General features: G+C 37.5%; 1 protein-coding gene across 5 annotated transcripts in view; it reads left to right on the top strand.

The window, feature by feature from the left end:
- The window catches only part of DMD (dystrophin), a 2,105,574-nt gene that overhangs the window by 1,895,955 nt on the left and 186,200 nt on the right, over positions 1 to 23,419 (top strand). For all 5 annotated transcript variants that reach the window (XM_054470954.2, XM_063660502.1, XM_054470953.2 and 2 more), the window contains one exon: positions 5,796 to 5,856. In XM_054470954.2, the coding sequence (XP_054326929.1) occupies positions 5,796 to 5,856 (61 nt within the window). The remainder of the gene's footprint in view (positions 1 to 5,795; positions 5,857 to 23,419) is intronic.

The raw sequence follows: 23,419 nt of genomic DNA, 5'->3' as shown, positions 1-23,419 counted from the left end.
TCCCTTTTAAAAATATTATCCCTTGTGATCTCCCTACACTCTGCAGACACCTTTGTGAACAGCCCATCTACTGAAGTCTCCTCAGCTTACCCAACTTGATTGTGCCATCTGTTTCCTGCCAGGACCCTGACTGATACACTCCCATTATAATGTATGTTCTTGTGAAACCTGATCCCATTTGAATCATAAGGCCTTTAAGGGTGAGGGACATGTTTGGACTTCTTTCCCCAACTCACCCTTGCCTGCCAATACCTAGCATGGAGCTGAGCACATCATATGTGTTCGGTAAATACCACTTTATTGATTTTAATGCTGGAGTGGCAGATGTGCTCGTTGAAAGATATCCTCAGAGACTAAAATTAAGAGCAAAGTAGCAGGAGCTGTGTCTGTCTTACTTACTGCAACAGTGCCAGAACTTTGTACAATGTGTAACACAAACAAGGCGCTCAGTAACGAAATGTTGCATAATGAGTGAAATGATGTTAGTTACCTTTTTTCATTGGGAACTGGGGCTCTGTTTTTGTCTTTATCAGGTGAAAATAAGCCTCATCTTAGCTCTTTTGAAATTAGCATCTCTGAAACTGATCAGATAATGTATTTGGGACATTTGAAACAGGAGCTATGGTGGAGATTACATATGACAGGGAGGCAGTTTTTGACCAGAATAAAAGGAAGCTGTTTCTAATCATCACTAAAGCTATGAAAAATTCAAAAAAAAAGCTCCTCCATAATGTGATGGCAGTCAAGTTGTTCAAGCAGCTCCTGGAAAATCATTTGGTGGAAATGATGTAGAGAGTAAATGTGGATATCAGATATAACGTAGCAAACTTGGACTAGATGATATAATAATCCTTTTGAAGATGTATGTATTTACTTGGCTTTTTGGCAAAATATTTATTATCGGTTATGTACCACACATGATAAAATAGAGTGAAGTTCGAAGACTAAACAGACTTCGTCGTAATCCTGGTTGCCCTCTCTACTAGCTGCATGACCTGGATTAGTTTACTGAACGTTTCTGAGCCTCGGTTTCTTCATCTGTAATAATGGAATAGCATGATCTCACAGGGTGCTTGAGAGAATTACATCAGATAACATACAGTGCAGGGCACCTAGTAGAAATACAATATATTTGTTTTCCCCTTTATTTCCTGGATCATCTATCTGATTTCATCTTGAGTCATAAATCAAAATTAGGATCTAATTTACGACCTTACTAGCTCATTTGATCTCATGTGATCTAATGTGATACTTCAACATCTGCAAAATAAAAATGACAATACCTACCTCACAGGTCATTATGAGTATGAAATGAGCTAGTTTAGGTCATGTTTCAGGTACATAAGTGGTTTTCAATAACTCCTTGTTCCTTTCTCCTCCGCCCACCTTCCCCCTCACTTCCTCTAGATCAAGCATTCTTAATGAGTGTGATATTGCTCCCAAGGGGGTGAAAATTGTTTCCTGGAAAATGAAAAAAACTTACTCTTTTTATGTGTAAAACACAGATACACATAATCCATAAACAGACATACAGTACATCTATAGTATTAAAATTTTATGAGGGATAAGATGACTAGAAAAAAAAATGTCTAAAAAGATTCCTAGGGTGTGGGGTGCAGCGATAGTGGGGAAAAGATTAAGAAGCATTGCCCATTTTATCAATATGGAATGTGTCCATAAGACCATTACCAGAATTCGAGTACTTCTGAGGAGCTAAGTGCCAGTGGCTAGTAGGTCCTCCCTAATGCCTTTTGTTCAACCCCAGAGGTGAGTTTTCTATTTTACCTCCAGTGATTGCTGTATCGGTTATTTATCTAAACTGCCCCCACTTTTTTGTCCCACCTATGTTATCAAACTCCAAGTCCACCAAATATGAGAAAAGTACAGAGATTAATGAATGTGTTTGTGTTGGAATTCCAGAAAGTGCTCTTTTGGCATGTCTTAAAATAACATTAGCATTCTTTTTAATTTTCTGGTTAGGCCCCTGTGTTGATTAAAATATGACTTAACACCAGGGTGCATCGCTTGGAACATTCTGTTCATCATGCATTTAAAAATGGTCGAAATAACAACTTCCCCTAAATAATGTGGCCTGTGCTTGTGAGTTTCAAAACTACCTTGGGCACAATATTGAATCCTGTCACCTCAAGGAAGGAAAAGCATTTGAAGGTAGAATTGCTACCCTTTCTTGCTCTTAATAACATACTGTATCTGTAACACAAAAGGAAATTCAGAGGTTGGTTTTGCAATAAATAAATGCATGTGTAGTTTGCTATTTAAATTCAGTGGACAATACCCCATGATGCCGGTGCCGTATGATAATGGATGATTTGTACATTCAAGAATCTGAATCACAAAGCTGCCCTGGAATTACACATAGTGGTTATAGACACATCTGTATAAGAAAATACCAAAGGACAACCCAGTGTCGTATAAAAACTATTTGCCGATAAATTTGCTTTTGATGGGCTGCTAACAATGGACACATCAGGTATAAAAGATGTGTGTGTCTATTACATAGGCTAGCTTTATGAAGAATGACAAGCTTCCACTGGTACACTGAGATAAGAAACAGCTGTTGTAGGCGTCAGTACTGCTACAAGAAATGAAAAAATTCTGTGGCACACTTATGAGCACTACCACATATTTGATCAACTTTTGAATAGATGGAAGACCAGAATCATCTGGCAGCCCCGAATGAAATTGCCGACAACCCTTAAGAATCTCTTGAGAAGGAGCACTGAACCCAATTCCATAGAACTATCATCCAATTGTGTGTTATTTCTAAAGCAAGTAGTTCCAGTGTGTGTGTATGTGCTTATGATGGGGCAGGGAAAGAATGAGGGGAGGCTGTTGTTATTTTCCTTTTCTTTTTTTTTTTAATCGTGTCGAGGACATTTTTGAGCATAAAATTGTAGGGTTTCAAACAATGACTGCAAAGCAGTTGCTTAGGTGAATTTATAAACTGTGAATCAAAGGGGAAAAACATCTTTCAGAAAAAAAATACGCTGAATCTCACCATTGGACCTATTTGACGGCTACACATTAGACAAAAAGCTTTTTTTAAGGAAAATAAATGAACACTTAAGAACTGCAATTACAAAAGCTTGAAATTTCATATTGATCTAGAATTTATAATATTTTTAAAATTCTTTAAAAATATTTTCAGCTATTTAGTTCCAGCATATTCTGATAACTTCTCCGACATTTAATTGAAATTTTTCCCCTTTTAATGTAAACATAAAAAGTCAACTCTAGATACCCTACGTAGGTCTTCCCATTAGCTCAGCCAGGCAACACCAATTTTCCTCTGTCTCTCGCTGCTTAGAGGTTGTTTCTTTCAGGCCGAAAGCCCCTAAGCCAGGCCAGGCAGCCAGCAGCCCTCTCCAGCACACTTCTTTCTGAGAGACACCTAAGAATAGTGTAGGAAATCCAAAGTGATTCTTCTGCTATCAGAGGATGGTCTAGCATCCTCCAAATTAGAAAGAATTTCTGGACCACTAGAATGATTAAAAAAAAAAAAAAAAAACCTAGAAAGGTAGAATAAGAGAAATTGTGAGGCCTCAGCCCATAGATACCTTTAAGGAAAGAATAGCCATTCTCTTCTCAGTTTAGGTATTCACAGGCTTAGCATTCACAGCCACTGAGGGCTGGACCAAGAGCTCTCTGGAGTTCTCTTCTTCCTTTTATGATGCTGGTATTTTAAGAAGAAGGTACACTGAGCAGCCAGGAGCTATAATTTCTGGCTCTCCACCATGTTTCCTGCTATAGAGGGCTAGCTTTTTAATATTAAATAGGTCAGGAAGTCTAGCCCATGGTTGGTTGGTTGGTTTGTTTGTTTTTCAGACGGAGTTTCGCTCTTGTAGCCCAGGCTGGAGTGCAGTGGTGCAATTTCACCTCACTGCATCCTTTGCCTCCTGGGTTCAAGCGATTTTCCTGCCTCAGTCTCCCGAGTAGCTGGGATTACAGGCACCTGCCACCATGCCCGGCTTTCTTTTTTTTTTTTTTTTTTTTTAGTAGAGATGGCGTTTCCTCATGTTGGCCAGGCTGGTCTTGAACTCCTGACCTCAGATGATCTGCCTGCCTCAGCCTCCCAAAGTGTTGGGATTACAGGCGTGAGCCACCACGCCTGGCCTTAGCCCATGTTTTTAAATCAGATCTTATTTACTCTGTGAACTTATTTGGACAGGAGAGCTGTATCCTACAGAAGAAAAAAGGACAAGAGAAGAGTTGGGAAGAGAATGAGAAAGGCAAAGATGGAAAGGGAAGCAGGGAAGGCAGGAGGAAGGGAAAAGAAAGGAGTAGAGAAAGAAGGACAGAGAGAAATTGAAAGTCAGAGACTACTTCAAAACAGCAGCTAAATGTCTTTTTTCTCCATATTAAAAATTTCCTTCTGCCAAAATGAAAAAGCATAATTACTGGCCAAATACAAATCCATTTCCTATATCGTTTAAATGACATATCTCCAAGGTACAAAACAGCATGTCTGGTTAAAGGTTGGGTGATTTGATCCCTCTATTACTCTATATAAAACAAAGAAGCTGGAGTTTCATTACGCTTAAATTGTCTGGCAGTGGGTGAAGTTAACTTTTATTAGAAGCTGTTCTTTCATATTATACAATGTAGTCAAGAATATATTAGCTTTGACGTTTTCTTACATCTCAATACACTGCGGAGTGAATTTACTGTGACACTAATTTAAAAGGGAGTTTTTCATAGGAGGAAATAATGGTCAGCATCAGCTGTGCTTCAAATTATTAGCAGAATGAAAATTCAGGGAAAAAGTATAGACACATAAAATTGCTAGATATTAATAAGAATGCTTCTTTTATTTCTGTTTCTGATAATATTCTGTGTTTCTTAAAGCTCCAGTGTCTTAAAACTATATTCAGGAGGAAGATTATATTGTTGAGGAAACATTATAGTGCCTCCTCAACAAGATTATGTTGTCTTAAAGAAAGAAAAAAACCATCAGATCAAACAGTGTATAAAATATATTTGTAGAGGTTCAGCTTTAGGGAAGAAATCCTACAACTTAAGCCTGAAAAAAAAAAAAAAACAATGCAAAGATCATTCATTTGACCAATACACAGTGAAGTCATAATAAAACAAATTCCTAGTACGTGAAATGAAATTTCACGTATAGGATTCATCACTCATAACAAAAGTCTTATTACGCTCTGATATCAGTAGACATTCCCTCACTTTTGGTCACCTTTTCTAATAAGATCACACTGGTCAGCTGACATTTTGAGGCACCAAATTAAGCATCCATTTGGTAAGTGAATTTGGATTCTCTTTAAACCAATAAAGATAAAAACAAGCATATCAGAATGATAAGCATGTTACTTCAGCTTCGATAACTTAGAATGTAAATATATCACAGAGGGATATTTCAGCTACTGAAATAATAAAATCCAGTCAATCAAATAGTAAAAAATATTGAGAACCAGCAACAGGAAGTATTATTAAAAAAAAGCACTCAAGGGAGACAAATACAAGAAACCCCGTCAGTCTACTCATTCAGTTTCTTATCTGTTCTATAGGTTTAGCAGTGGAAATGTTTGTGGGTTTTTTTTTCCTTTGCATTTATCTTTGTGCCTGAATGAGTTCAATTTCACTTAGATTAGGACAGAAATTTCAGAACAGCAGGTTAATCCATCCTGTCTTCATGGGCAGCTGAGCAAACAGACCAGTATCAGTGTAAAGTTGTAATTCTGGAGATTAATGTTGTCTTTCCTGTTTGCGATGAATTTGACCTCCTTGCCTTTCTTTTTTTCCTCCCTCCTTTTCAGCGTCTGTCCAGGGTCCCTGGGAGAGAGCCATCTCGCCAAACAAAGTGCCCTACTATATCAAGTAAGTTGGAAGTATCACATTTTTAAAAGAGCATTTATTGTGACTAATCTGTATATTCACAAGTGAGTTTATTTTTAAAATGCGACATTAGCCTGGCCTACAATACCTATTTCTTTTTTTTCCTGAGGAAGCTTGGATAAAAAACTTATTCTACAATTACCATTGTAAATTTGCTGATGCAATGGGGAACCACTTTTAAGAAAAGTTTATTTAATGCAGGATATATGGTGTGTTTTGTGACAGAGGGGGCAGATTTTTCACAATAGAACAAAAAGCTCCAGATAATTTTATTGATAGTGGGAGTCAATCTTTGCAAGAACAATTTCTTTTATTTAGGGGTTTTCTCACATTTCTTCTTCCGTCAGAGATAGAAGATTTCCGCAGGTATATGTACACAACTGTCTTGGGTGAATGAATACTTCATGTTTCCAAGAGGCAGAAAGCAGCAGTCCTCGACTCGTAGGGCTTAGTTGTTCATTCTTGATACATAACACTCAGTATTTGTCACCTAACAACAACAGAATGATACTGTTTTCTGGAAACATTTGTGCCAGTCAAAAGAATACGAGTGCTTGGAAGCACCTTCTGTAGTATTTTGCATGAAATATAAATGACAATACATTGGGTCAACATGGAACAGACAGGAGAGAGGATATTGAGTGATTACAATACCTTCACAGTCTCTCATCCATTGTGCAGTAGAGTCTAACTTAAATTTAACTTTGAATTGGAAACCTCAAGAACAATTACAATTTACTGGGTTCATAAAATAGTCCTCGATACCATCTGAAGTCTTTGAACTTGCTTCTGCCATGAGTCTGACTAAAAATATTATATGTTTTCCCATTTTTTTCCGCCTGCCATCTTTTATCGAATCTGTTTTTATTCTTTCACTGCCCATCAATTCTTCTTAATTCAGTTCTAAAGCAATAACAGCAGTCCTAGATCTTCATTACTACAGTCCTCAAGAAATTTGATTTTATGCCTCTGTTTTGTTAACTCAGAAAAATGGGAGTGAAGGTAGTCTTTTGACTCTTTCAGGAGAGATATATATTTTAGGAAACGGTTTACCATTTGTCTCATTACATTTTTCCAGATGAAGTATCTCTTAACTTGAAAATTCTTTTTTAGTATGCTTTGATTCTGCTTTTTAGTTTTCTTATTTTCTGAATTTAATTTTATTATTGTTATATTTAATTCATTAATTTAGTCACTCAAAACTGTACATTTTAAATACCTATTTAAATCACATGCTTTATTAAATAATATATTGCTGTAGACATGCACTGTATATTACCTTACATCCACTGTATATTTTATGGAACAATTTTCTTCAAACTCTAGACAGTGATTTCCTACATCAGTGTCTTTGTCCTCACAAATTTTTATTTCTGACTAAGATGTTTGAGACCTGCTACTTCTTCAACCAATTCATAAAGCTCTCACTTTTATCCAATTCCTTTATGAGCTGAAATAAAGGCTCTTTTTCTCCTTTCATAGATGAGGTTTTAGGATCACTGGCGAATTCAAGACACCTTTAAGCTATTATTCTCCAAATGACTACTTGTTTGGGGCTCACTAGAGGTCTCACATGGATTGCTAGTGTCTCCCCGGTCCCATTGTCCTTTCCCTATATATTCATCTTCTTCTCCCTGATGTTACTTCTACTACAAGAGATCCCAGTACATTGCTGTGAGGGAATGGAGATGAACTCCGTCCAAAAAATAAAAAAGAGACAAATTCCAGAGAAGCGGTATTCCCTTCTGTGTATTAGTCTCTTGCTGTTTCTCAGTGGAATTAGAGAGCAGCTACATGTCCTATTTGTCCAATGCCCCTTCATGTACCTAAAGACCGTGGTGATGGTATTGATAAGGGCACAGATCTATGAATAAGAAAACTTCAATTTTAGTCCTCCAGTCTAGTCTTAGAGGCTCTGTCATTAGGCGATTGTATGGCTTTAGGCAAGTCACTTAACCTATAAAAATCTTGGTTTCTTTCTTTCTTTTCTTTTTTTTTTTTTTTTTTTGAGATGGAGTTTCACTCTGTTGCCCAGGCTGGAGTGCAGTGGCCCGATCTCGGCTCACTGCAACCCCTGCCTCCAGGGATCAAGCAATTCTCCCGTCTTAGCTCCCAAGTAGCTGAGACTACAGGCACCTGCCACCACGCTTGGCTAATTTTTGTATTTTTAGTAGAGACAAGGTTTCACCATATTGGTCAGGCTGGTCTCAAACTCCTGACCTCGGGTGATCCACCCGCCTCGGCCTCCCAAAGTGCTGGGATTACAGTCTTGAGCCACCATGCCCAGCCAAACCTTGGTTTCTAATTTATAAAATAAAGAGTTGGACTAGATGATATTTAAGATCCTTTTTAGCTCTAAGACTTAATGAACATGACTCATTCAGTTGTCCTGTCCAAACTTAAAAACCGAAGATCTCAGCTTTTGTTCGATAATATCTTTATTTTTAAAATTCATTATTTTAATGAACATAATATAAATTCTTACTTTAAAAAATAGGAATTTTATTTTTCCACTGTTTAATTAGCTTTAGATATGCCCTATCAACCCACTCCAATTTCACCACACACCTCTTTAAAGAGCTCAAATCTTGGTATATAATTTAAGACTATTATTCTTCCTGGCTCATGATAAGAGAGATAGAACAATAGGCAGGACAAATTTGCCGAAAGGTGAGTATGGAGACCTTAAAAGCCTCTGAAATAATCAGTTCCTTGGAATGAGGGAATTACATAATTTCTCAAAAATATCTCTGAAACCTTATGGAGAGCAATTCTCTCTACAATTATAATCTCTTTGAAATTAGGCATGGTATAATTTCTCAAATATAAGTGTAAAATGTTAAACTGCAATATAGGGAACACATACATGTTTATAAAATGAACATTGTCAGTAAGCAGATGATTAATGGCACTTGTGTCTTATTAGCCATTGCTATTATCTAAAATGTTCTATTGAAACCAAATTAATTTGATGTACAAGGTTCGGTGGACTTTATGCACAGCTTAATGCCGTTCGTAATCTGAGATGCCGTATTGGTCTAAAAAGAACAAAAATAAGTTTACAATGACAATGCTTCAACCAGTCCTCATTTTTCCTCTTTTTTATCTTGTTTGTCTTGACTTCCAGTCAAGAGTTTTTACCACAGATACCCAGCTGCAAAACCAGGTGTCTTCTCTGGCTATGTTTTTAATGCTTTATAACTTTTTCTTTTCAATGCTGGGATAAAGGGATCGCCCACATAACAAGAGGTTTCTATACCAATGGCACAGTTCCTGTTGGTTGTTGAATTGTGCACTCATTCTTGAGATTTTAAGTCATTAACATCTTTTGCTCCAGTTTGCAAATCAGGCAGTGTTTATGCCTGCATCCTGACATCAGCTTTTCATATGATGCTAAGAACCTTGATTTTGATACTTCAAACTATGGGTTTGTCTAGTTTATTTGTCCACAACATACATCATTGTTACAGTTTACATATTCCCTCTCCCTTGGGGCTCCCTTATTCCTGCCAGCATCTCTTTCAGGTTATTTGATTACAGTTTTCATTGCCACTGAAAAAAATAATCACCAACAATGTTCAACCTGTTACAACTGCCTTTTCTACTCTCCGCCATTTTGTAGTTTTTTGGCCTACTGTCAAACTCATGAAAATTTCAATATAATAGCCTTTAACCAGCTGCTGCATTCTGTTAGGATTTCTTTCACCTTTTTATGTTGCATGCTCCCATATGGGTAAACCAAACAGAGCCAAGAGCTGGGACTCTCTTGCTTTCTTAATGAGTTAGAAAATTATTCTTCTGTATTCTGGACTGTCAAAAGAATTTAGGAATCCCAAACATGCATGCAGGATGTTCCAGCATAGATGTCATAATAAAAGCATAAGAAATATCACACTGGGTCAGACCAACAGGGCAACTAGCCCAGAACTCTGTCCCAGATGAAGATACCAATGGTTGTTTTGTCAGGTAACCTAGCACATTTTACCTTAAAAATTCGGATACATCGTGACCACTTCTTAATAATGCATTGTAAATCAACTGGCAGTGAGTTTATCCAATGGTGTCAAACTTTTCCTATTCCCCACTTCAGCTTTGTCTTAATAATATGTTCCATAAATGTACCGACTTCTATATAAATATAGGCATTTTAATTTCTCTTGAATCTGCATCTTTTAACCTCAAGGAATGGCCTCAATTAAATTCTTTGAAATTCAGTAAAGACATTTATATTTATCCAGAGTCGACTTTAGCCTCACATCCCCCTACTAATGCTTTTCATTTTCATCTTCCCAGTCTGAGAAATTCTAATCCTTTTTAGTCTTTTAGTCTGTCCTTGACTGAAAGATAAGCTTTCCCCTTGATTATCTTAGTTGTTTTTCCCTGGATCTTTTCCAGCTCTGTTATATCTTCTTTGGGAATGTCGTGACTAGACTGGCCCAAATATTGGTTATGAAATTTGTTAGCATTGTCTCTAGTTTCCACTCACTCACGAAGAAAGTAAATGTTATTTGCTGTCTCCCATTGGTGCAGAAATGGAGAGATCAATTGAGGTCATAACCTCTTCTACATATATTAGTTCTAGTCGAAGGTTGGTTTTCTGCTACTTTTCTGTTAATACCAGCAGAAGTGTTTGACCTTATATTTCTGCCAGCTGTCCCTTAGGAAGGATTTGATTTTTAGACAAGCTGGTCCTTTCCTCCTTCAAAGATGCTGTGGTTGCTAAATATTGGGAAGAATTCACTAACAAAACTCAGGAGTAAACCTGCTGACTCCATCAGCAGTAATGCATTTCATCAGGTTCCCTTTCGAAATATCTCTGAAGCCCTTCACAGAAGAGTGAAAGATGGGGTTCTTGGGAACTTGCTAACTGCTCAGCTTTTTTTTTTACATGCAGTGCTCAAGAAGCAACTCATGTCCAAAGGAGTGTTTATCTTTTCCTGCTGGTAATTTTGAATGTTGTATATACATTGCTGTATATGTTGCCTGAAAACCTTGATCGACCCTTCTCCTCACTCTCAATCTCAGGCATGTTTCCACAACCATTTATTGCATCTGAGTTGCTCACAACTTTCTGCTGCTTCCTGCTTAGCAAAATGCGATATAAAACCTTACTGGATGAAGTTAACAGTTGCTTCAGTCAACATTTCTTATTACTGTTGCTGTGTGTGCTGACAAAATTGCTGATTTGGGTTCTGACTGACCTGTCTTCTTATGGCCTACCATTCCTATAGCTCTATTAGTACGAGTATTTGACTCTCTGCATGGAACTGTGGCCATCTGTCTAGGTTTACCTTTTGGTATTTGTGGCTGTCTGTATCCTGTTGGTCTACATTCTGGTTTGAACTCACGGATCTTGCTCTGGTTTTTAGTACCAGTGTTCCCCTAACTCCAGTAGCATCTGAATCTTGACACCACCTTCCCCTGCCCCCTACTGTATTGCCTCTATTACTACTTTCATGGCAATTTTTTCAGATTCCAAATATGTCCCATGCTTAAAGCATATCTTGCTCTCATTCTTGTTCTAGCCCCTGTTGGTGCCAGGCATTGCTCCAATTCAAGTTTTGGTTGGTTGATTTGTTCCTTCAAAATATTGATTGCTATTTCAGTACCTGTATTTATATACAGAGGGAGCAGTGCCTAACTACATCTTAGCCTTAACAGCAATCAACGTGTTAAATATCCCTGTGTTGGCTGGTTTGCAGTAGACACGTCTTCTGACGATGAGATGGGCTCTTATTATAAAGAAACCGGAGTATGATATCAACATAGAAAACATTTCCTCATTTCTCATTCCAGACACCTCACTCTTCTAAGAATGATACAAGTCTTCTGATGTTGGGTTTGAAAATCGGTTGAACTTTGTCATAATCTTTCATATAATATGAACACATCATGTAGTATATAATTTTGTGCTGTTTCTGGTAAGATCTTTCTTATGTATATTTTTCTTCAAAATATACCTCTTAGCAGCTAAGACAACATTAAATAGGGGAAATTTTAAATAGACTAGGCATCACAAGACTTGAATTCTAGTTCCAGCTTTACTGTCACCTAGCTATTAATACTTGACCAATGGGAAATTGCTTATTTTCTGTGGGCCTCAGTTTCTCCCTCTGCCATTTAAGGAAGCAGAATGACATGATATCACAGATCATTTCCAGTACTAATGTTTTCTGATTTTGTGAATGTTGACTTTGAAATAGAAATTGTTTGTGATCATTTTCCAGAGAAGTGAAAATGAATCTTCATATTGCCCTTGAGGATTCTTACTGCACCATCAATCTTATCAGGATAGAAAGGACAAATAATATTAAATGTTTCACTTAACTATTTAGCACTATTGATGATAAGAAGTGGATGCAACAGAGAATCAGCTGTCTAATTTGATCTGTCAGTCTTTGAGGATGCTGGTAAATATTTTGGGGTAATTAAATTTTTGAAATCACTGCCAAAAGCCTGATGCTCTGACTTTTCAAAAGGCTTTAGTACACAAAGATAACCCAGAGGTCAATCTCCTCTGCTGTGTTTTCTCCTCTGCCATTTGATGGTTTCAAAGGTCACATTACCTGAGACTCAGTAAGCTCTGGAACCACAGTGAAGGAATAGTTGGTAATACATTATTGATGATATAATCATGAAAACAATTCAGGTTAAGATAGTAACTGAAAGAGAGCGAAAGGGGTGCCATAGTGTTGTGCAGAGTACTGAGTCTGGTTCTGGTTTTATAGATCTTGTTGGGAGATGTAGATGTTGATATCATCTGTGTCTCATAGGTTCGTGAAAAAAACCCTCACATCCTTTTTTGTAGTTTCATAAGCTGATTTGTATCACCTTGACTGAAATAACAGACTCCAGGAGGATAGCCGTTGTTATCTCTTTTTCTAGCATAGTGCCTCACAGATAACAGGTACTCAGTAAATATTGGAATGAATTCATGAACATATGTCAGTAATTCTATGTGCTTTTTAGTTTGCTGACTCATTTCACCTTCAAAAACATCTTGTAGTATTTGTGTGTCAGTTTAGATGTACCACTCAAATCCATCTCTCATGCCCTCTAGACATGAACTTTAGTGTTAGAAAGCATGCCGAGTGTTTGATAGAGTTTCTCATAGCTCCTACAGTTTGGTGCTTAAGGGACAGTCCCTAGCATGGATGTATGAATGGTACATACCAAAACGTGAGTTCTAGATTCCGTTCTATCTTAATCTAACAATATGATAAGGAGTATATAACTTAGCTCAACCTCAATGAGAAGGTTGAACTAGATAATGCCTGGGACCACTCTCAGCTCTAGCTTTGTTTCAGTAGAACTGGAGTCTGTTTTTCCTACATATCATTCATGAGGCTTCTTCTGGTTTTCTAGTGGTGAATAGAGCTTTAAATTGATCAACTACTGTTTTTCACTGAGCATTGTGGACAGGACCTACTTTTTGGGCCAGGATGTAGTAGCCACTGAGTCTTAACAGAATGTCATCAATGATACATTTTTATTTTACAGAAAAATGTTGTAACATTCTATATGGCATATGTAATGTGGAAAGGTGACAACATATGTACATACACCTATACATGTGGCAGCTAAAATTTAATGTGTATATGGGCAAAATAATCCTCTATTATAATACACATGGTATAGCATTCCCTGCCTCACTCGTGGCACTTTTGGAAATGTGAGAATGAGCATAGAACATATTCAAGTTTTTTGGTTTATCCAAAAGAAGAGGAGGAAATTATTTCAGCTATTTCCCCATTTTCTTTTTCTAACTTTCTTAAACATGCACTTTCTTACATAACCACGTGTTAGAAAAAAACCAGTAGTCTCATCAAATAAATCTGCATTTGAAACAACTGTATCATATCCCAACTCTGTTCGTTTGAACCATTTGCTTAACGTGACACCCATTGTACTTTATGACACATAAGGAATATTACTTAAGAAATGTTAATTGGCTTTCCTTCTCTCCTCTGAAACTGGATTGAAGTCTTATTGACCTCTATTAGATACCGAGTGTTCAGGTTTTTAGGAAAACACTCATAGAGATATAGCCCCAGTGTGAGCTGCATTTTTAGAATATTTTCTAGAACCCAAGTATGTCCCTAATCAAATTAGTTTATTTTCATTCTTAGCGTTCCCACGTAATTTGGGGTATGTGTGAATTCCCAAACATTCCCGAGCCTCTCCTAGGCTTCTCTAATTGCTTCTTATTCTGTTCCCCTGGGAAGCAGCATCCTGTTCCCTTCACAAAGGTCAGCAGCAACAGCGCAGGCAATGTTTTAAAATAACTTAATAACCCTGAACTGCCTCTCTCTTCTTTGAATAATTTCCTTAGAGCATTAGTCCTTTGAACACTGACCTGGTTGCAGAAAATGCCCCTTTCTCAGTGGGAAAACTCCAAATCCCATTCAGTCTTCCCCTCCTTCATTCCAGGGGATAGGGTGGGGGAGTAGGGGGTAGGGAGAGGGTATTAAATACTTTTTTCAGGAAAAATGTTAACACGGTAACTCTCTCTCTCTCTCTCTCTCTGTGTGTGTATGTATTCTTTTTTAAAAGAAATAGACTGTGAGTGCATTGTATAAATCAGTGCTGTCACGTTGCAAATTTTTTAAACCGTTGTACAAGATAGAAAAACAGTATCTCTGGATATTGACTCTGGAAAGCTTCTAAGGGCAGGTCCTAGATGAGACTTAGCTCACTGTCGGCATTCGGCAAATGATCACGTTTTCTGTGATACCGTTAACTCCTGGGGGGATGAAACTGAGAAGCCTCGCTGCTCTTCCTGAAACTCTCAACTGCTTTTTTCTGTTTTTCTTTCTCAGCTTATCCACATCCATCTTGGTCCCCAAAGCCATTGCATGTCAGATGGTCAGTGCAATGTGTAATTTTTAACTTGCTTCTTTGTTGCTTTAGAAGGAATCGTTTTGTTGTTTTCTTTCCTTTTGGTCACTATTTCTTGTTCGTGAGTTTTCTGTAAACAGTGTATCTCATAGTTAAGACCATGTAATCTGCTAGACAGGAAGAAAAGCAAAGTTTAATGTGTGCCTACTATGTGCTAAATGACAGACTAAGTGTTTCATCTGTATCTTCCCACTTAATCCTTATAACACTCCAGTTATTATCCAATAAAGAAAAAAACTGCTATCAGCCGGGCGTGGTGGCTCATGCCTGTAATCCCAGCACTTTGGCAGGCCAGGGTGGGTGGATCACTTGAGCTCAGCAGTTCAAGACCAGCCTGGGCAACGTGGCGAAACCCCATCTCTACCAAAGATACAAAACAGTAGCTGAATGTAGTGGCTTGCACCTGTGGTCCCAGCTACTCAGGAGGCTGGGGCAGGGGAATCCCTTGAACCAGGGAGATGGAGGTTGCAGTGAGCCGAGATCACACCACTGCACTCTAGCCTGGGTGATAGAGTGAGATCCCGTCTCAAAATAAATAAATAAATAAATAAATAAATAAATAAATGTTAAAAAAAAAAAAAGACGAAACAGCTGAGATTCAAAAAAGTTGGAGGCTTATCCAAGTCATTCTAATAAAGGGGAGGGGGGAGAATTGATACTTAAAATCATCATGATAAGAAGGATAGACATTGGAGATTCAGAAGGGCAGTATGCTGGGTGAGGGGTGGATAATGAGACATTACTTAATGGGTACAAGGTGCGTTACTTTGGTGATGGATACACTAAAAGCCCAGGTTCACCACTACGTAATACATCCCTGTAATAAAACTGCACTTGTACCTCAGAAATTTATACAAATAAAAATAAATAAATCAAATAAAATCATCATCATCATCTCAGCTACTGCTTCCAGCTGTTTGAACTTTCTAATATTTTTGGTTGAAAACTGGCCATTTGTATAACCAAATGTGGCCAATCCACCACTGTGAGGCTGCCATCTTGGGCATCACCAAAACTACTCTAGTAGTCCTTCCCTGCACTGTTAGGTGGGTTTTCCTTGGCGTATCTGCCCAATCAAGTTGCAGAGACCTAAGTTACTCTTTGCTGCTTTGGGCAATAAAGGGGAACAAAAAACAACATGAAACAAAAACTTGGCCAGCCCTGATGTAAGCACTCTTCTACCTCCCTGCAGGCTGAGAAAGCAAAGTATTTCTCTTTTTTTTAGATTTTTAAAATGTTTTATTCTGGTCTAAATCAATTAAAATGAGATCTACCCTCTTCTTTTTTCTGTTTTTCTTCTAAAAAAAAACACACCAAAAAACCGGGATACGTGTGCAGAACGTGCAGGTTTGTTACATAGGTATATGTATGCCATGGTGGTCTGCTGCATCTAATGACCCATCCTCTAAGTTCCCTCCCTTCAACCCCCAAACCCCAACAGGCCCTGGTGTGCATTGTTCCCCTCTCTGTGTCCATGTGTTCTTAATGTTCAAATCCCACTTGTGAGTGAGAACATGCAGTGTTTGGTTTTCTGTTCCTGTGTTAGTTTGCCGAGGATGATGGCTTCCAGTTTCATGTCCCTGAAAAGGACATGATCTCATTCCTTTTTATGGCTGCATAGTATTCCATGGTTTATATGTACCACATTTTCTTTATCCAGTCTATCATTGATGGGCATTTGGGTTGGTTCCATGTCTTTGCTGTTGTAAATAGTGCTGCAATAAACATACGTATGCATGTGTCTTTATAGTAGAATGATTTATATTCCTTTGGGTGTATACCCAGTAATGGGATTGCTGGGCCAAATGGTATTTCTGGTTCTAGATCCTTGAGGAATTGCCATACCGTTTTCCACAATGGTTGAACTAATTTACCTTCCCATCAACAGTGCAAAAGCGTTCCCATTTCTCCACGGCCTAGCCAGCATCTGTTGTTTCCTGACTTTTTAATAATCGCCATTCTGACTGGTGTGAGATGGTATCTCATTGTGGTTTTCATTTGCATTTCTCTGATGATCAGTGATGTTGAGCTTTTTTTCATATGTTTGTTGGCCATGTAAATGTCTTCTTTTGAGAAGTGTCTGTTCATATCCTTTGCCCACTTTTTGATAGGGTTGTTTGTCTTTTTCTTGTGAATATGTTTAAGTTCCTTGTAAATTCTGGATATTAGACCTTTGTCAGATAGGTAGATTGAAAAAATGTTTTCCCATTCTGTAGGTTGCCTATTCACTTTGATGATAGTTTCTTTTGCTGTGCAGAAGCTCTTTAGTTTAATTGGATTCCATTTCTCAATTTTGTCTTTTGTTGCAGTTGCTGTTGGCGTTTTTGTCATGAAGTCTTTGCCCATGCCTATGTCTTAAATGGTATTGCCTAGGTTTCCTTCTAGGGTTTTTAGGATTTGGGGTTTTACATTTAAGTCTTTAATCCATCTTGAGTTAATTTTTGTATAAGCTGTAAGGGAGGGGTCCAGTTTCTGTTTTCTGCATATGGCTAGACAGTTTTCCCAGCACCGTTTACTGAATAGGAGATCCTTTCCCCATTGCTTGTTTTTGTCAGGTTTATCAAAGATCAGATGTTTGTAGATGTGTGGTATTATTTCTGAGGTCTTTCGTGGATAGGAAGAATCAATATCGTGAACATGGTTATGCTGCCCAAAGTAATTTATAGATTCAATGCTATTCCCATCAAACTACCATGACGTTCTTCGCAGAATTAGAAAAAAAGAAACTATTGTAAATTTCATATGGAATCAAAGAAGACCCCGTAGAGCCAAGACAATTCTAAGCAAAAGAACAAAGCTAGAGGCATCACACCACCTGAATTCAGTAACCAAAACAGCATGGTACTGGTACCAAAACAGACATGTAGACCAATGGAGCAGAAAAGCAAAGGATTTCTAAGTCATATTCCACCACCTCCATCAGCGCTTCCCTAAGATAGAGAGTATGGCCAAGACCATACTTAATAAATGTCATAGAATGTGTTTCTCTTCATACCCTCAATTGTAAGTCTTTTTGAAAGGTAGTGCATGGTCAGTTTAGATGGACAAGAAGTGCTCTGCAGGAGCCTTTGCAACATTTGTGCGTGTCCTTGAATTTGACACCACCCCCGCCCCCCATTCCAGAGCAGATAATCTCATCCTTCCCTTAAGCCAGAGGCCTATTATGGTTCTAGCTTTACTAGGCAAATATATATGGTCTGTGGCTATAAGTCACAATTTTTCCCAAGCCTTGAGCACTTTCATCTTATTGCAGAATGATACTTTATTCTTATCGCAGAATGATATTCATTATTGCAGAGTGATATTCTTTATTCTTTATTTTTTATCATTATAACTACATGATGCAAAAGAAGTATTTCTCATACTTTCTCTTATAATGACTCAAAATTACAAAACCAATCTGGGCAATTAATATGTTTTTGAAGATAAATAATGGCTTATGTTTTCTGAAGATTAAGAAAAATCTCTGTCTGAATATAGCCGGGCACAGTGTCTCAAGCGTGTAATCCCAGCACTTTGGGGGGTCAAAGCAGAAGGAACACTTAAGCCCAGGAGTTCGAAGCCAGCCTGAGCAACAAAATGATACCTTGTCTCTACAAAAAAAAAAAAAAAAAAAAATGCTTGGCATGGTGGCGTGTGCTTGTGGTCCCAGGCACACAGGATGCTGAGGCAGGAGGATTGCTTGAGCCCAGGGGGCCGAAAGTTGAGGCTATAGTGAACCGTGTTTGTGCCACTGCATTCCAGCTTGGGCAACACAGCAAGACTCTGTCTCTAGGAAAAAAAAAAAAAAGAAAAGAAAAGAAAAATCTCTATCCGAAAAATGTAGGCACCCTGTGTTAATATGTAAATACAAGTGCTTTATCAAATAAAGGCTAGATTAATTGTTTTTTCTCACTCCTACTTATATCAATACTACAAGAACTTTTCTGCCAAAAAAAAAAAATCAAGTAATAGAGAAGAATGAACCCTAGGTAGAGCAGGAGGGGCTGAGCAGGCACAGCAAAAGTTCAAGGTGGAAATATCTTTATGCATCCAATTAAAAATAATTTGCGTACGTTTTACTCACGTATCTATATGTATACATACACATACACACATATATTATATATATGGAGAGAGAGAAAGAAAGAGGACGAAGAAGAGGAAAATAAAGAGAATAAAGGGTATTAAAAGCGGGTCTGTGACTTATTCCCTGGGGGATGTGAAGGGAATGAATGACCTTAATAGAACACTTTATAAACATGTTAATGACCTCCCGGACCTTCTTGTTAATCTTGTTAATAGTGGTTAACTAGAGGAAAGATACCTGCAAGTCCCTATCTGTAAAATGATTTTAGTAGGGTATACCTGGCCTGGCTAGACAGCTTATTGTAAATAAACCTGGAATGTTTGAATTTATGAGTCATGGCTGGCTGGAGAATAGGGCATAGCTACATGAACGTTTTTCTGTTTTTGTAATTGACAGATTATAAAATGGAAAACTTTTGAGACTGAAATGATTTCCTTTCAATGTTTCTGTGTAAATTTTTAAAAACACATCTGTTAATATGAAACCAAAGCACATCATAATGGGAAATAACATGGATGTTTTGGAAACACATGTCTGATTATTTCAGGTTCCCCAGGGAAATAATGTTCTATCTGTGCCCAGCACTTCCCTATAATTCTTTCAGTCATTAATAAAGATTGGTACTAGATAAGAATCTGGGATTTGTGTGAGTCTGATGTGAGATCCAAATGTTATACTTACACAATTTGTGTTTATTTTAGTTTAAAAATTATCTTCGCCTTGAGCCAGAGGGAAAAAAAGGAGGATGAGCGGGCCCACGTATTTTTCCTTAACATGTTGTCCCAAGTTTTAGGAAATCACAAGTCTAAGAAAAGGCCAGGGTCAGGACTAGGAAGTGATGTAACAGTTATACATGTCTACATTTAAAAATTATATAAGTAATAATTAATTTTTTAACCTCATTTTAAGCAGATCCTAGAAATAGCAAGAGCCTCTATAACGTCCCAGCTAAGACCCCAAGTTTTCTTTCTTGTTTAACTCTTGAAATATTTTTTAATTTTCAGATCCCTTGTCTCCTCAGTTAGGCTGTAAACTCTCTGACAATGCTTGTGCCTTATGCATTTTTGCATCATCCCTAGCATGTGTTATATATCTCACATGTAAAAATAATAATAAATACTTGATTATTTGTTTTGATTTTGATGATTAAGCACTGGAAACTGAGCTGTGATCCCAATAGGTATGCTTATTTAAAAAAAATAGATGGCATTCCAGGTGTGGTGGCTCACACCTGTAATCCTAGCACTTTGGGAGGCTGAGGTGGGCAAATCACCTGAGGTCTGGAGTTCAAGACCAGCCTGTCCAAGATGGTGAACCCCGTCTCTACTAAAAATACAAAAATTAGTCTGGTGTGGTGGCAGATGCCTGTAATCCCAGCTACTCAGGAGGCTGAGGCAGGAGAATCACTTGAACCCTGGAGGCAGAGGTTGCAGTGAGCCGAGATCACACCATTGCACTTCAGCCAGGGCGACAGAGTTGAGACTCCGTCTCAAAAGAAAAAAAAAAAAAAATCACACACAAAAAAATAGATGGCACAGCACAGCAGCTTACGCCTGCAGTTCCAACACTTTGGGAAGCCGAAGCAGGAAGATCACTTGAGTCCAGGAGTTTGAGACCAAGCTGAGCAATATAGCAAGACTCCATCTAGAAATAAATAAGTAAATAATTTTTTAAAAATAGACAATAACAGATAAAGAAGTTCCATGTTATTTTTTTTTTTTAATTCTAGATAGCCCCACTGGTATTACAGTTGATTAAATTATATTTGGAAGCAATTTTTTTAGCAGTTCATTTATTTTCTGTATTTCAGTTTGTTGAGAGCAGAAAAAATGCTTGATGGGGTTGATTGCCTGGCTAGATTATGCTATAAACTATAAATCTTTGAAAGTTACTGTTTTGAAGAAAGCATCTTTAAGTGAATATATTCCTTCAGTAGCTCCTATTACCCAAACTGTTGTGAGAATATCTCAGGAAAACACCTTAAAATCCTCTTCTATCAAAACTCCCAAGCTGCCTTCAGGAGCCAACATTGTTCAGTGAATGCATGTAAGCCTGTGTCCTAATAGAGGGACCCCCAACCTCTGGACCATGGGCTGGAACAGCAGGAGGTGAGTGGTGAGCAAGTGAGCATTACTGCCTGAGCTCTGCCTCCTGTCAGATCAGTCATGGCATTAGGTTATCGTAGGTGCACAAGCCCTATTGTGAAGTATGTATGCGAGGGATCTAGGTTGTGACCTCCTTATGAGAAACTAATGCCTGATGATCTGAGGTGGAATGGTTTCATCTCGAAACCATACCCCCACCCCTGCCTCCCAGTCTGTGGAAAAATTGTCTTCCAGAAAACTCATGCCTGGTGCCAAAAAGGTTGGGGACCACTGTCTTAATAGATCTTGAAAAAAGTTGGAGTAAGGTAAGTGGTAAATCCTAAGACATACATTGAGGCAGAGCTGTAATGGTATCCAGTAGGGAAGAAAAGACTTCAACTTTAGGATTTAGTTATACTCAACCAGTTTTTGCCTTTCTCTGTTAAATATTAGATATCATTACCAGACACATACAAAAGATTTTAATTGCATGAATGCCTGATGTTGATACAAGAGAGCCGATTTTTTTTTCACAGATAGTTTTTTGGGGTTTTTTTGGTAGGGAGAAATATCATCTCATGGTATCTTTTTACAGGTGCTTTATTATCAAGGACCTTAGAGCTGTTTCTCTAACTCATATTTCATATACTCTTAGTCCTCAAAGCCATTTCTTTTTACTGAAAGCACTATAAACTAGCAAAAGGCATCAGTATATTGCTCAGCCTCATTCATCATCAACAAAATTGCCAATTATATTCCAAGTCCTTGAATGTATTGCTTAAAAAGATGTATAAGCTGAAAGGAAGCAGCTCAATGTTGAGGTGGAAGATGAAACATACTGGCTGGTAGATTCAGAGCATACTAATCTTGTTTTCACTTGTGAACTGGAAAAAATTAACATGGAGGGATGGAGAAAACATGTTCAAACTACAAAGTCATTTCTTCTGAGAAGTTATCTGACTGTAACTGTAACTGTAACTATAACTCAGGGTATATCAGAGGGCTCAAATGTGGAACACTTCTTTAAAATTAAAACCTAAAAGTCCTGATGTCTAATAGAACATGTAAAAATAGCAGCCTCTGAAGGATCTGAGATGAGCAGAGGAACACTGAATAATATAATCTGACAGTATGGGCCATACCCTTACAGTAGTTGCCGTGGCCTGGAAACTACAGAATTAATTCAGTAAAACATCAGAAAAAAAGCAACATAAATATAAAATATTTTAAATTAAAAAGACTGAATAAGAACAGAAAAAAATCCCCCAGCAAATCAATATTGCTTGGGGAAGCATGAATCCCAGACCAGCAATATTTTAATCCAAATAACTTTTAGTTCCATCGTGAACACCTTTATCACCAAGTTTTCCAAGTTTGGAAACACTTCTCAAAGTTGGTGGCTTTATTCAGAGATTCATGCTTGACTGTACCAACTTCTATTTAATTTATACATAGTACTTTGTCAATTTAGGAATTTGGTTTACTTGTCCTCTCCTAAATACGTGTATTTCAAAACAAAAAATAGAGAAATGATAAAATAATTACAAAGATGATTAAGCAATAGTGTTGGCTACAGTGAACAGATTATTGCCATTTTATAGAGTAATAATATACCTAAGGAAATCTGTGGGAAATTTAATTTGGGATATAAAACACGGAAGTCAGGCGGAGATGAAATAATAAACCAATAGGAAATTAAATTTAGGCATGAGAGTCCAAAGATGTAAGTTCTATAGATGTTATAAAATAATATGTATGCCCTTACATAATTTTATTACTCTCTGAACTTCATTTCTCAGTGAAATATGGGGAAATGATACTGAACAATGCAGCAACTCTTCTGCTTATAAACCAATCAGAAGATATATAAACAACTCTTAAGGGTTATACATTATAAAGATATAATTTAGTCTGGGTTTTTTTTTTAATTTGAAAACTGATTTTATATAAACCCTAATTGGGCAATTCTCCATTCTTTGACTTGAATATTATAGTAAATATGTTTTCCCAATTTCCGGGTTTCATGTATTCTTTTCAAAGAAAAAAGACAAACTTTTAAATGTCCAACTATCTGGGACTTCCTCTGATTATCTTTGAAGATAGTTCAAGTATATACAATTTCAAACAACAACAACAGCAACAGCAAAAAGTATTTTGCCAGACAATATGTCTTGTTTGTTTTTAATGTTCACAATGTAAGGTACTTATTGCCAAACCTCACTTTCAATGGTCTTACAAATTAGCAAAATATAACTAGTTTGTCAATACTAATAAGAAGGTTGCTGAAATTCAGCTCTGAATATTTCTTTTCTGCAACTCCAAAGAGGAAAATTTTTGAAATGAAACCTTGACCTTTATCAAAGCCTAGGTGAAGTTTGTTGGAGGTGTTTGGTTTTTTGCTGGTGCTTTGTTATAATGCAGTTTGAAACTAGACTAGATTGGCAAGACGTAACTGGCTGCTGTGTGGAGAATGCATTTGGTGGAACATGTGAGT

Source organism: Pongo pygmaeus, chromosome X, assembly GCF_028885625.2.
Source record: "Pongo pygmaeus isolate AG05252 chromosome X, NHGRI_mPonPyg2-v2.0_pri, whole genome shotgun sequence".
Classification (NCBI taxonomy): Eukaryota; Metazoa; Chordata; class Mammalia; order Primates; family Hominidae; genus Pongo; species Pongo pygmaeus.
Note: the sequence above shows the minus strand (reverse complement) of the source record. Positions and strands in the feature narration are given on the sequence as shown.